Consider the following 13,735-nt stretch of genomic DNA (forward strand, 5'->3'; position numbering starts at 1 on the left):
AAAAAAAAAAAAAAAAAAAAAAAAAAAAAAAAAAAAAAAAAAAAAAAAAGCCAGAATCGTCGATATCAAATTCAGATTCGAATTTTGAATTCTGATTCGAACCTTAAACATAGACTATTACAAATGGACTCTTCAAATATTATATGATCGACTCTGCAAAAGACTTCAAATAGAAACATTTCTCATGTGAGATCAGGTTAGAGAGGAAAACAAAACACTATTCATAGAAACCTCTCCCTAGCTGACCGGTTTTAAAAACTTGAGGGAAAGCTGGAAAGGGAAAAGCCAAAAAAGAACAATATTTGCTAGTTGTGGACTTAGGCGGTTATAAATGGTATAAGAGCTAGACACCGAGCGGTGTGGAGGGCCCCACATCATTGAAGAAAACATCTCCCTTAACGGTGGGCTTGAACTGTTTTGAATCAGCACTAGTTTTTTTAATATGGTATTAAAATCAAGATGATTTATTTCCATACTATCATTTTCCATATAAGAACATCGAATGGATCATAATGAAAGGATTGACCAATCATTATCCATATACCAAACAAGATTTGTTTCCATTGTTCATCCACAGAGATCTCTATGATTTCCCCTCAAATTCTCCATAAAAACCCTCTCAAATTCAACAAAAACAACTCAACAAAGCACCAAATTGAGATATTGATCGAGCTATGAAGGCTGTGGTTGGGGCTTTGGCATTGGTTTTGATAGCTATGATTGGTTTGGGTGAAGCTCAAACCATATGCAACATGTCATTTCCTGATATATTTTCATGTAGTTCGTCGGTGATGCCTCCGAACCCGACACCGCCTACCACCCAGTGCTGCACGGCGCTCTTGCACGCCGACTTGACATGCTTATGCAACTACCAAAAAACTGGAGCTTTTTCTTATCTTGGCATTGACCCTAATCTTGCCTTGCAGCTGCCTAACAAGTGCAACATTCCTAACCCTCCAACTTGTTAGACGAAGTCTTGTTCAAGTGTTACAATGTTATATATGGTTCATTTAGCACGAAAATAATAAAGCTTGAACCATATTTATTGTTGGATTACTGCTTAGCTTCTATATTTATTGGTCTGGATGTTCGTAGAGATGTCTATAGAGCAAGACAGAGATAGAGAAGCCTTCTTTATCTCCATCTCCGCTACCTATTTTAATCAACATTCCTGTCAAAATTTTCATTCATTTTTGTAGAAATCGAGACAAAAACTCTCTGCAGGGGAATTTGCATAATTCGTTTTTGTGAGAAATTTTTGAACATGCATGTTTTCCATACTTAGAAGCCCTACTATGCTCATAAGTTCGACTTTCGTAGCGTTGGCCCATGCCCATGTTCGTCTTCTTTTATTCATGTCATAAGAATTATAAATGTTTAATTAATAGTAACATAATTGTATTGCATTTTCTAACAATGAGGCCATTAATGAGGATTTTTAAATGCTCGACCTATATTTAATGATCAATAGTAACACCTTCGAATTATTATAAAAAACAAAATTAAGTTTTTGAAAACTATTTTTTTAATTTAAAAAACAATGATATATTTTGAAAATAATTTTTAGGGGTGTTCATATAATCTTCTAATTTTAAGAAAAGTTGTTCGACTGAAATATTCATAAATTTTATATTTTGTCTTCAAAATATTCTTAAACTTTCAAAAGTTTCAACAGTAACTTAAACTTTCAAAAAAATTTAAAAAATATTATTACCGTTAATTTTGGAAGTAAATTATCACTATTTTGTTTGAATATACTTTTGAACTTTCAAAAATGTTTAAAAAATGTCAAACTTTCAAATTTTCATAATTACATTTTAATTTTATAAAAAACTTACCATTGATATGGATAAAATCGTTAGTACCACGTTTCAAATATACCCATAAAATTTTAAAAAATAACATTAATATCTAAAAATTACCATAAAATAGTCAAGTTTCTTTTAAACTTATGGAGTCGGAATTTTAAGTACATCTAATCTCTCGATTAAGATTATATCTCATAATTGATTGAGTTATTGCAACACCCGAGTCTCAAAAGAGGGTTAATTTTTCTAGGATTAATTTCCCAATTTTTCCATTTAAACTTGAACTATCGAGATCTTATTGACAGCTTTAGAGGCCGAATTTCAAGATGAGATAGAAGAGAAAAATTGAGAAATTAATCTTTCTCGAGACTCTCTTACTAAGACTACAGAATGTTCTTGTAAATTAGGGTCAATACCAAGTATATAAGCAGTGATTTCAAATCCTAAGGTTAAGCGTACTCTGGCAACTTTACGTATCATCTAGACTGAGTTCTGATGTATCTATTTTTTTAATAATACCGAGTTGGGTTCTTTTCCTACCGAATAGAACATGCTGAGCCAAATCTTATTCATGTAAAACCTGCTTTATTTAGATCGGGAAAATCGTATGGTTTTATGAAACCGTGTGCTATGGCTCCAATCCGTAGTCAATCCTATTTACGATAGGAGCAGTTGACAATTGAATCCAATTTTGTCCATTATTTTCATTTTCGTATACGTAATAATGCGAGCTTGGTTTATGGAAAAGTTGACAGATAAGTCACCCTTATTCCCACTCGACAGAACTGTACATGAAATTTTCACCTCATACGGCTCTGAGTGTTACAATTATTGTGCGGCGTATAATATTAAAAGAAAAAACTTCCCCAATATTGAAATTCATATAATTTTTCATACAAAAAGATGAACGGCCCATAATGAAAGGAACGACCAATCCCTATCCATAGTACGTAAAAGATTTGTCCTTTACCCCAACTTGGATACAAAGCCATGTGAAACCACAGTCTCTTACTTTAACCTGTTCTTTCCATTATTCATTCACGGACATGCTCTATAATTTTCCTTCAACTCTCTATAAAGAGCCCTCTTGAGTTCTCAAAAGAACTCAACAACGCACCACACAAAGCTATGGATAGAGCTATGAGGGCTGTGGCTTTGGCTTTGGTTTTGATGGCTGTGATGGGTTTGGGTGAAGCTCAAACCATTTGCAACATGCCGGTTGCTGGTTTGTATGCATGTCGACCCGCGGTGACACCTCCGAACCCGACACCGCCGAATGCCCAATGCTGCATGGCACTCTCGCAAGCTAACTTGCACTGCTTCTGCTCCTACCGGAACTCGGGAGCTCTTCCTTCTCTTGGCGTTGACCCTAATCTTGCCATGCAGCTACCTAAGAAGTGCAACCTTCCTAACTCTCCAAATTGTTAAGAGGAAGCGTTGTTCATGTTGTATGGTTAATTTAGCATTACAGCTCACATTTACGAAAAAGGGGTCTCTTTTTTCGAAGTTTGAACCATATTTACTGTTGGATTAGTAGTGTATGTTTGTTGTTTATCTTCTAATATTTACTGGGTTTGATGCTCTATGTATGAGTAAATGTTCGGTTAAAATAATTATGTGTTTCATTATGATTTAGACTTTTTCTGGTTTTTAGAACTCGTACTGTTGAATGAGAAATTTTTCTCAGATGATGTCACGTTTCTTTGCCATAGGGTCCAACATCTAATAAACCCATTTTTAATTCGACTCAAAATTCAAAACTCAAGACTTTGAAGGCTTTGAATAAGATTTAATATCGAGATCCCAAGTCTCACCTCTTACGTTTTAGAGTAATCTTCTCCGTTTTTTGATGTAAAAAGTTATATGATTGTTAAGGCATGAGCTAAACTAATAAATTATACCATTATACCCGATGAATCTTGATACACATGTGATACATTTGATTTATGTTAAATGAATTCTAATAATACACAAATAATATACTAACAAATTTAATTTTGTAACACATTAAATCACAATCATTTTTATTCTTTTCCCGGTGGATGGGTCATAGAATATTTGCTCGCACACGTGCGTTGAACAAGCACGACTAGCTCAATTCTACGTGTTATGTCATTGCACTATTTTCTAACTCTCATAAAAAAAAATGCATCACTTTTACACCATAATATCCTCTATCTATAAATCAATAAATATGAAATATACAAATGAATTAAAGGTTTTGATTTAGACCATGGTCATATCACAAATGTTGTAGATAGAGTTGTTAAAAATTATTCAATAACCCAAAAAGTTTGATCAACACAACTCAACCAAATTGGATTATGAACTTATTTAGGTTAAATCAAGTTCAAATAAATGAAAACTTTATGAATTTAGTTATTTCATAGATTTCCCTAAAATTTCTCTAAAATTATATTGAGTTGAATCAAACTATCTCAAATTTATTGTTAATTTTAAAATTTATATTTTTGTTGACGAAACAATTATATATACATATATGTATTTTATTTTTACAAAACACTTACATGTACAAATATACAACTATGGGGTTCATAAATAGATAGTTTGCAAATGAATATTTTTACTTTTATTAAAAACAAAATTTTAAATAAACCTCAACCACTTGAACCAATCAAATCTAAAAGATTTATGATTGGGTTGGATTGAATTCATTATTTAAAAAGGGTTGTTTGGGTTGAAAAAATTAACAACCCGAACAATTTTGTTGAGTCTAAAAAATACCCAACCCAATCCAACCCACAAACACCCCCAAGTCGTAGGACCACGATTGATCAACCCAAAATCTTGGTCTATATTAAAGGCCACGACTAATGTTAATGGTGGTTTACATGCAGACAAAACACGTCATTCATGGTCTATAATAGACCATGAACAAGGTCTAATGCAAACTAATTATGTATCATTGTTAAATGCGTACCAAACCTAATTCACAATCTCTTGAGATTACCACTGAAAACTATTATATTTTTCTAACAATATGAACCAATGAGAAAACAAAATCAAATGGGAGATGGGATGACAATCAAATATCCATAATCCACTATTCTATTACCAAATAAACCAACTGAGGTTTGTAAAAGACTCCCACATAATATGACCATAGTATATACAATTTCAATGAACACAATAAAAACTTCTAAATCATGCCTTAATAGTTGTTCAAGAAATGTCATATTCATGCACAAAAATAGATATAATACAAATTAGAAGGGTATTTAGAGAATTCCCACATTTGTCACAAAAAAGAAACAGTAGCTTCGGTAACATTAGATGCTGTTGTATTATTCATTAAATAAATTGATTCACTGTGTGTTATTCATGATGTTATGACCCTATCTAAATTAGGCTCTCTCCCTTTCTTTTCTTTCTTTCTTTCTCTTTCTATAGATTTATTACTTGATATGTAACATAATATTCAATGCCGATAAACAACACAATGGAACTAAAAGGTTTTGAGTTGGTACCTTCGTACCAGAGTACTCTTTTGCCTCATCCATTTTGTTGCAGACCATTTTTCGCCTGACAGCACTTCACAACCTCCATGAATGCTATTTGGATCCGACTGTCCATCCAACCCCTGAAGCAATCACATGTAAAGGGAACCGTTAAAACAACAGTCATCTATTTGGAGTATTTTATCGATACGGAGTTGAACTAAGGGTTTGTTTGGAATGACGTTCTAGAAAATTATAGAATTTAGGGTCACGTTTGGTGGCGTTCCTGTTTCTCATTTTCTATTTACTGTTTTTTGTTCCTCATGTCTACTCTTTTAATGAAATAAAGAATGTGAAAACAAAACAGATTTGATTTAGAAAACAGAACTGTGTTATGTGTTTCTTGTTTATTTAATGATTCCTTGTTTCCTGTTCTTGAAAATTTTCAGACTAAAAAGTAAAGATTTATATGATAGAAAAAACGAGAGACATGAACAAAAAGAACAAGAAACTCGATTTTGTTGTTTTAAAATTTTTTATACAAATTTAGAAATTTCTGAAAAATGAGAAACGAGAAACAAGAACTTGTCAAACGATCCATAGTGTATTTAAGTTTTTGAGTTGAGATTGAATCCCACGACTTCTGTGAGCAACTCCAAAACAAATCTTAAGCCCTTAATTGGACATCTCTTCGGGATCGAATAATTGATGTAATCAAAATCAAAATCTGTTTTGATTTCACATTCTTCATTTCATTTCTAGTGGCAAAAAGATACATACCATACTCCAGAAAAGCACTGCATCTCCTCTGACTGGTTTAACTGACAGTCCTGGAACGGTCTTCCCGCCACAACTACACTCACCAGAACCAGCCTGAAGAAAATGTACAAAAGGAAAGTTCTGAACACGACACTTGCAAGAAACAAAATTTAGAAGGGGAACATGCCTGTCATTCATGCCAGAAATGGAAGCTGTTAAATGTAATTTGCAATTTCCAAGGAGTTTTTTTGGAATAAGAAAGGATGATGTTTTTTTTTTAGATGTCTATTACTTAGGACATTAACTTCATAACTCTCTAGTGGCTTTCCAAAACACCTATACATAGCGGGGTTCACCAGTATAGAGTGTCATAGCACTCCATCAAAAAGGTTTCTCTCTGTATTTCCTCGTCATTCTAAATTTTGGTTTCTTCCTTTCATTACCTTCAACATAAGCAACTTCAATACCAACTGTAACTATAACACAATCAGTTGCTACTTTACAACCAAATTCGATAACAATCTGAGTTTACTTCAGTTTTTAAAAAGGTTAAACTTGTTTACTACTAGTTTTGTTATTCATTTTTTTATTTCTACAAACAATTTTGAAATTTTCACCAAAATTCTAAAAATATAAAACATTTTGGTTTCTAAAGTCGAGTAAAAAAATCTTTTTTTTTTTTTTCAAAAAATCACTTTCAAACAATGAAACTGTAAATAGACAACTTTAATTGTATAACCTGCAGCTGCAAGATGCCATTGCCATAGCACCATGCCGCTTTCTATCCCTGAGATGACTAAGATTGGAAGGCAGGCTAATTGTCAAAATAATGCAGTTGTTTTCCAAATAAAGAACGCCACAATAATCAAGCAGGTGCCCAAATCTGAAATTCTCCTCTTTTACCACATTCATTTGATGTCAATTAACATAATACAAGTTGCCTACGGTAATGGGCATGCTAGAATTTCTATTGTCCTCTTTTTCTTTTGTTTCCCTCTCTCCTATGTGGCATGAACTACTGTTGAAATGTTGCCCTTGTCCATACCTGATGAGAACATTTAAACATGCAAGGAGAAAACGGGTCGAATACATGGTTTGAGGTGTCCAACTAGAGAGAGACATTAATACAAGCTCAAGACGCAAGGAAGATACGGTTTGCAGAGGGAATAAAGAAAATAGTATTAAACAAAAAGATATTTATTTAATCAGTATTCATAATGTCAAGGAACTAGGATATAGTGATGAAAATGTGAAACCCTAAGGAAAATAAACTAAAAACTAACGGAAGAAAATAGGTAGATTTCGCTCCTACTGAACTTTATTGTACTGGTATGAGAAGAAACAAAAATGACGTTTAAGATAACATCATTTTACCTCCTTTAAAGCCGTGTCGTTTATAGAACACTAGACTTCACTTCAATGTGGAAAATATTTGTCCACAAAGAAATATAATTAACTTTACAAAGTTTCAATTGGCTTAAAATTCAATGGTTGAACTTTTTTTTGTAATATCTTAATTATTTATATAATATAGTTCATTGATGAGTGGTAAAGTATACAAAAGTTTTTTTTAAGAAACGAAGACAAAATAAAAAAGTTATTTATAAAAAATAAAAAAATAAAAAAAATAAAAAACATTTTTTTCAATGTGTCCCTTCCATACGCAATTCCTAATTTTTTAGAAGATTTTGCATTTAAATGCCAATGTGGTGTCCATCCAAGCATGCTTCTAGGCCCGTAGTTCTCGTCCTATTCATCTCTTGACTTGCTTCCGATGTCATACATCAGAAACTTGAATGGAAATAAGAATACTGTTCTATCCCGTATTCATATTGGACTAATTATCAACTCCCAGTTCCATGACTAAATGGATATAACAAGTGGATAGCTATGAAATGGTCGGCAAAATTGAATTTCCTTTTTACATATAAACTAATGCATCAAATTTGGCTTCCGTCTAAGAGGATGTCTCTGTTCTCTTCTTGCTTCGTAATAGTCTTGTTCTTTAATATCAATTGGTTGTTTTTATAAAATAAGAAAACTAATACATTATAGCAATGAAATTTAATTCAGCAAGTTAAATGGTAAATACCTTCGGAAAGTAGGTTTCTCCACCTTCAACGTTTTCACTTAGATACATAAGAATGGTTGCAATTCGCTGACCACCATGCATCAAGTTATACTGTATAAAGAAAACATGGAGGAAACGTTGCATGCCATCAGCAAGAGCACAAGTTCGGCATACTTATAATAACAAATCTAAACAAATAAATAAATACTGATTTTAGAATACTAAGATTCATGGCTGAAGAAATAACAAGAATCTTACAGTATCAGAAAAGTAGTCATGATGAGGCTTGTAAAATTGATTCTTCTCGTACCTGTACTGCTTGAAATGTTAGCCTTAAAACTGAAGCACAAACCATTTTAGCGAGAATCTTCACAGAAACAAAATTATATCCATACCTTAACACTTGAATGAACTCTCCATTTTCTATTGGTATTTGAGAATAGACAGAAATTCTTTTTTCGATTGCCTGCTTTCACATGTTCCAAAACACAGGAAGTCTATCATCAAGCGAGAGAGAACACAAAGATAAGAAAACGGGGCAGTAAAAATGAAAGATGCTGGCGATGTTTAGCATGCTTTATAATGTTTCCACCTAATTTGAAAGAGTAACTCAAATTCAGAACAAACTCCGAATTTCCACATTCACTGTAACTTGTTCCTTCTGGGAGGCTTAGGACCAAGGAACTTCTGAAGGGAGAGATCGATGCCTTACCTAACTTGAGCACACCTCGCATTCAAGGATTTTCAAAATATGTACCGAACCTTTAAGATCCACAATTTTCAAATGCACTCCAGGGTTAAGGATTGACAATCGCTCTTCAGTAATGTATTTAGTTACCACTTTGCAGTTTAGTCTTTTGCTTCGAGCCTGTTTGGTATATGGTCGAATATTTAAGTACCATGACTAATCTTCTTTTTGGGTTCCTAAGAAATTTCGAAATATTTTTTTCTACAATAAATCAAACTCCCTTTAAGAAAATAAATGAAAGAATACGCGGACAAAAAAAGTTCACAAAAGGGGAACCAAACTACGAACTACAAAAATGGGCTGACATATGGGTATTCAAGCATTGTTTTTTAAAAATCTACTGAGAATTGTTAGTGCACCAGCCAAGCTAGGTAATAGACGTAATCTAACTTTTAGGAAGCACTGTAGGAAGAGAGCCGAGTGAAAATTGGGCTAAGGCATTAACAACGTGCCAAGAAAATGCAGTGTGGCTAAGTGCATTGAGGTTGAGCACAAGAATAATTTTCGCAACATTGCTTGAGGACAAACAATAGTTTAAGTTTGGGGGTTCGATAATTTGTGAACAACAAGATTTACTTTGAGTTCCTACTCAAAGCTTCATCCAAAGAACACTGGACTTCTTTCAAATTCTTAAAAGATTTGGTGACAGTGCATGTAGAGTGGATCTACCTCAAGATCTCAAAATCAACCCACCTTCAATATTGCTGATCTTTTGAATATCATCCTCCTGACATCTTTTCTTTGCTGGTCTAAAACTCGAGGACAAGTTTTTCTTTGGAGGGAAGAATTGACGTAATCTGGTTCTTTAGAAGTTCTTGATCTGTTTCTTTACAGTTCTTGCAGGATCTTTTAAAGAATCTTTAGTTTCTTGTTTGGCCGTGGTGTAAATGTTGGGTAACTGATGATGCACTTTTTTGTTTTTGGTCAGCCACTTATTTACTGTTAATTGACTACTAGTTACCTTAGTCGGTTACTTTTTGTTTTGTCACTCTTAAAAGGACTGAGGTTGCCTATTTGAAGTTAATGAGAATTTGAAGTTTTTCTACATTTGGCTTGCACCAAGAACCATGTGGAATAGTCTATAGTTTATAAAACTATATTATGGATTGTAATTGTCACAATCGCAATTCTTCAAGACCCATAAAGCGATTGTACAACATTTACTCTCGCCCTTACTTAGATTACCAGGGGCACAAATGACCTATCTCGTAGCCTCAGCTTCTATTATTAAAAACAACTTTAGAAAACGGGGTCAAAGAAATTTTTGGAAAACGCTTGTGAAAGTATTTTTTTAGAGGTAAATGTTATATGCTAGCAAGCAATAAGAGACAACAATGCATTGATAGCATATTACCAACCAGTTGTATCCCAACCCTATAGTACATTAAAAGACAAAATTGTCTTTGACAGGTGTAGACATTAAAAGCAGCAATGAATATAACTATACTAGAATAAAAGACATAGGGTAAAAAGTTTGGAATAGACATGCAGCCACAACCAACACACTCTGGACGGGCATGACCATGACACTTGGCATGCCTAAATGCTCTACGGTAAATGATGCGTACATGATCATTTATGGTTTCTTTAAATAAAAAATCTTGTCTAAAACAAGTGGAATAGATTTGAAAATTTAAATGAAAGAATAACTTTTAACTAAATTGAAAACTTTTCCATAAAGTTAACTTTTGAGCACATCCATATCCATTACTAGAAACATCAAAATATACCAACAATTTCTTTGTAATTCATACCTGGACCATCGGAAATTTTTTATCTCGATGGCCTAAAAACATTCCCGAGCTCGTTCTGAAATCACTCTTAACTCCCTGAAAATAAATCCACAAGGGAGAGACCATATATATTTAACATATCATTGTCAACTAGAAGAAAAATCCTTTTCATAGGAAAATATATATATATATATCATTCAACCCAAAGAACAATACTATGTGGATCCTCCAATACAACTAATAGTATCGTTAACAACAGAACGAAGCAAAACTATCAATGACAATCCTGAACTATAGAATCTATCAAGAGAAAAATATATCCACGCAAGGAAAAATAAAGTTAACCTAGAAAAGTAGAACAGTATTAGCACTTCAATATTAATATAACATCTACACATAAATAACGATAATTTATCTTATCATAATTATCAGCACAAATTAGCAGCATTCTATAAATACACACTTAGGCAAAGAAAAGGAATTAAATAATTAAAATAAATAAATACATATATATTCATAAAAAGTAAAAAATAAAAAGTATCTAAGTCGCACCTAGTACTTTGGATCATCTGCTTATTTATATGCCTTAGATATACCTAGATGGGGTCCTTCCCTTTCAGTTTTAAAACTTTGCGACTTGATCATCCTTTTTTGTAAGAAATCTCTTCTTTAGCGATAGTCCAAATCTTTTGACCTCTTTGAGACAATTTCCTTTTAGTACCTACTCCACGAGACCCTTTCCCAAGGAAACAAGGTTTTAATAAAAAAATTGCCTGAAGGATGCCAACTTTGAGATCATCTCATCTGTTCCTTATTCAATCTTTTTGTTTTCCAGCGTTCTTCCCAGCTTTGAGAAATGGTGGAATGAAACGATAGAAGAAGGTTGGGCAGGTTATGCCTTCACGAAAAAGCTCATGGATTTGAACCGGTTCCAAACAAGGTGGAATAAAGATGTTTTTGGCAACGTTCAAGAGTCCATGAGGAAGCTATTTGATTCTATCAAAGCAAATTGACGCTTTGGAGGGCACTGACCAGTTGAAGAAGTATTAGACATTACTTCAAAATCTGCTTAAAGAGGAGCTGACTCAAATGATAGTTAGAGGACATAGAATGTGGCTTAGAAAATGCAAGCTCAAATGGCTGAAGGAAAGGGATGAAAACTCCACTTTTTCCACAAATGGGCTTCATCAAGAAAGGGTAGGACTTACAATGCTTCTCTCGAAAATGATAAAGGTGAGCTGATTACCTTTCAGCTTGGAATTGAAGAAGTGGTTGGATATTTTTCTAACCTTCACAATCGAGCAGACACAGAACAGAGATTCACCATTAATCTGAATTGGGCTCCATCGGATTTGGTTATGAAAGAGAACCTGGAGGTTCCATTCAATGAGGCAGAAATTTTCAAAACAGTTTCTGACAAGGGAAATCCAAAATCTCCAGATCCAGATGGGTTGACAAGCAAATTTTTTTTAAAGAATGTGGAACATCGTGAAGTGTGATTTAGTAGCAGTGTTCCACAAATTTTTTTGAAAATTTTATCATTATAGGTGTACCAATGAGCTGTACATTTGCCTCATACCAAAGAGAAACAATGTGACCAAGGTCAAAGGTTTTAGACCAATTAGCTTGATTACTTCCCCTTATAAAATCATTGCCAAAGTGCTTGCAGGGAATCATTCTAAAAATTGGCTAAAGATGATCTGGAAGGTCCCCAACCCTAAAATGGAAACTTGAGCCCCAAAGGATCACAGACACAAAGAAAGAAATGGGAAAAAAAGGTTGAAAAACAGCTAGATGACTGAAAACTGGCAAAAGCACTAAATGAAGATGACCAGAGCAAAACGACAACACAATTGGCAGTGGAATTGCTGACTGTTGACCGTTGTGGGTTGCGTGTGCCCAGAGAGGAGAAAAGAAAAGTCACAGGCATGGATAAACCCATGTGAATGCGTGAAACTAAACGAAACAGCAAACCACAAGGAAGAAAGACAACAATGACAACTGTGGTTGATGGCAACGACGTAGACAACTGGCAGTGACCACTACGATGACTGCATCATGGGTTTTAATACGGGGTCCTTCTTGTTAACCCTCTGTCCTCAATAGTGTGTTCTTTGTAAAGAGGATCGAAGGCATGATCAAGTCCTCTAGTTATGCCCTTTTACCCATTTGTTTGTGTTAGGTCTTCTGAGGTGTTTGAAGTTTCAGGCTCCTAAGAGATTTTGTTGTGATACAATTCTTGAGATCTAATTATATCTTTTTCTCTTTCTTTTTCTTTTCTGAGAAAGAGGTAGAACGCAGCATATTTGGTTAGGAAAGAAGAGGAGAATGTCTCAAAGAAAGGAGAATCATGGGAGGATTTTCCTCGGGGTTTCAGGAGAAAACCATAGAGAAACAAATTATTTTATTCCCAAAATTTAAAGAAACAGCCTACACACTAACATCAATATAAATCCAGCAAGAGAAAACAACTACCTATTGTAGTTAGCTATCATGCTTGAAACTAACAGACATGTGATAATAATATATACCTTCCCGGTTTTTGTATCCACAACAGTGGAAATTTCAAGGTGAGGAAGTGCTATTGCCTTAAGGTAGTCACACTCCTGTACAAATAATCAATTAGTCAAAACAGAAACTATCTTGTACCAGTACCCAAAATATAGGCTTCTTGAACCAAAGTAGAACTGATAAAATTGCATTAGAAGTGAGATTTATAATGAATAGTAAAAAAAAACTAAAAGGTAATGAGACGAGTATTCTAGAGGAAAATTTCTGAAAGGATATCTCATTCTAAACTTTTAAGGTAAAAGCCTATCCCTCGGCATGATACCCAGAATTGATGACTGGATGATAAGTTGAGAAAGTTTACGAGCAAGTTGAGAAAGTTTACAGGCAAGTCTCTCTTTAGCCAAATGTCTGGAGATTACCAACTTCTCTAGAAAGAAATGATCAAATGTGAATTAAATATACAATATCTTCAACAAATTGAATTGTTTTTCATGGTATGTGTGACTTTGGCTGGCATCAACACGAATGACAAAGTTCTAAGGAGAATTCCAGTCTAATCATCTTGGCTAACTGGTGTTGTCTTTACAATCAAATTGTTGAAAACCTTCACTTTCTTTTTCTTCTTTTTTTTTTTTTTTTTTTTTTTT

The 13,735-nt window shown here is 33.8% G+C and overlaps 2 protein-coding genes across 4 annotated transcripts in view; one reads left to right on the forward strand and one right to left on the reverse strand.

Annotated features, from left to right (window-relative positions):
• The first annotated feature begins 2,890 nt into the window (after positions 1–2,890).
• Positions 2,891–3,448, forward strand: LOC111457423 (putative lipid-transfer protein DIR1). The gene has a single exon (XM_023099607.1). The coding sequence runs from the start codon at positions 2,937–2,939 to the stop codon at positions 3,234–3,236; it is 300 nt and encodes a 99-aa protein (XP_022955375.1). The 5' UTR covers positions 2,891–2,936; the 3' UTR covers positions 3,237–3,448.
• Positions 3,449–5,092: 1,644 nt separating this feature from the next.
• LOC111457888 (prolyl 4-hydroxylase 1) overlaps positions 5,093–13,735 on the reverse strand; it is an 18,299-nt gene continuing 9,656 nt past the window's right edge. For 2 of the 3 annotated variants that reach the window (XM_023100322.1, XM_023100321.1), the window contains 7 exons: positions 13,109–13,183; positions 10,599–10,673; positions 8,492–8,562; positions 8,355–8,406; positions 8,118–8,207; positions 6,047–6,139; positions 5,093–5,409 (listed from right to left, as the gene is read on the reverse strand). In XM_023100322.1, the coding sequence (XP_022956090.1) occupies positions 5,275–5,409; positions 6,047–6,139; positions 8,118–8,207; positions 8,355–8,406; positions 8,492–8,562; positions 10,599–10,673; positions 13,109–13,183 (591 nt within the window). In that variant the 3' untranslated portion in view covers positions 5,093–5,274. The remainder of the gene's footprint in view (positions 5,410–6,046; positions 6,140–8,117; positions 8,208–8,354; positions 8,407–8,491; positions 8,563–10,598; positions 10,674–13,108; positions 13,184–13,735) is intronic. The other variant, XM_023100323.1, reaches the window with a different exon arrangement.

This window comes from Cucurbita moschata, unplaced genomic scaffold, assembly GCF_002738365.1.
Source record: "Cucurbita moschata cultivar Rifu unplaced genomic scaffold, Cmos_1.0 Cmo_Scf00020, whole genome shotgun sequence".
NCBI classification, from domain to species: Eukaryota; Viridiplantae; Streptophyta; class Magnoliopsida; order Cucurbitales; family Cucurbitaceae; genus Cucurbita; species Cucurbita moschata.

Bases quoted from the DNA above. Each gene is read 5' to 3' on its own strand.
- LOC111457423 (XM_023099607.1), top strand. From the start codon at position 2,937: ATGGATAGAGCTATGAGGGCTGTGGCTTTGGCTTTGGTTTTGATGGCT.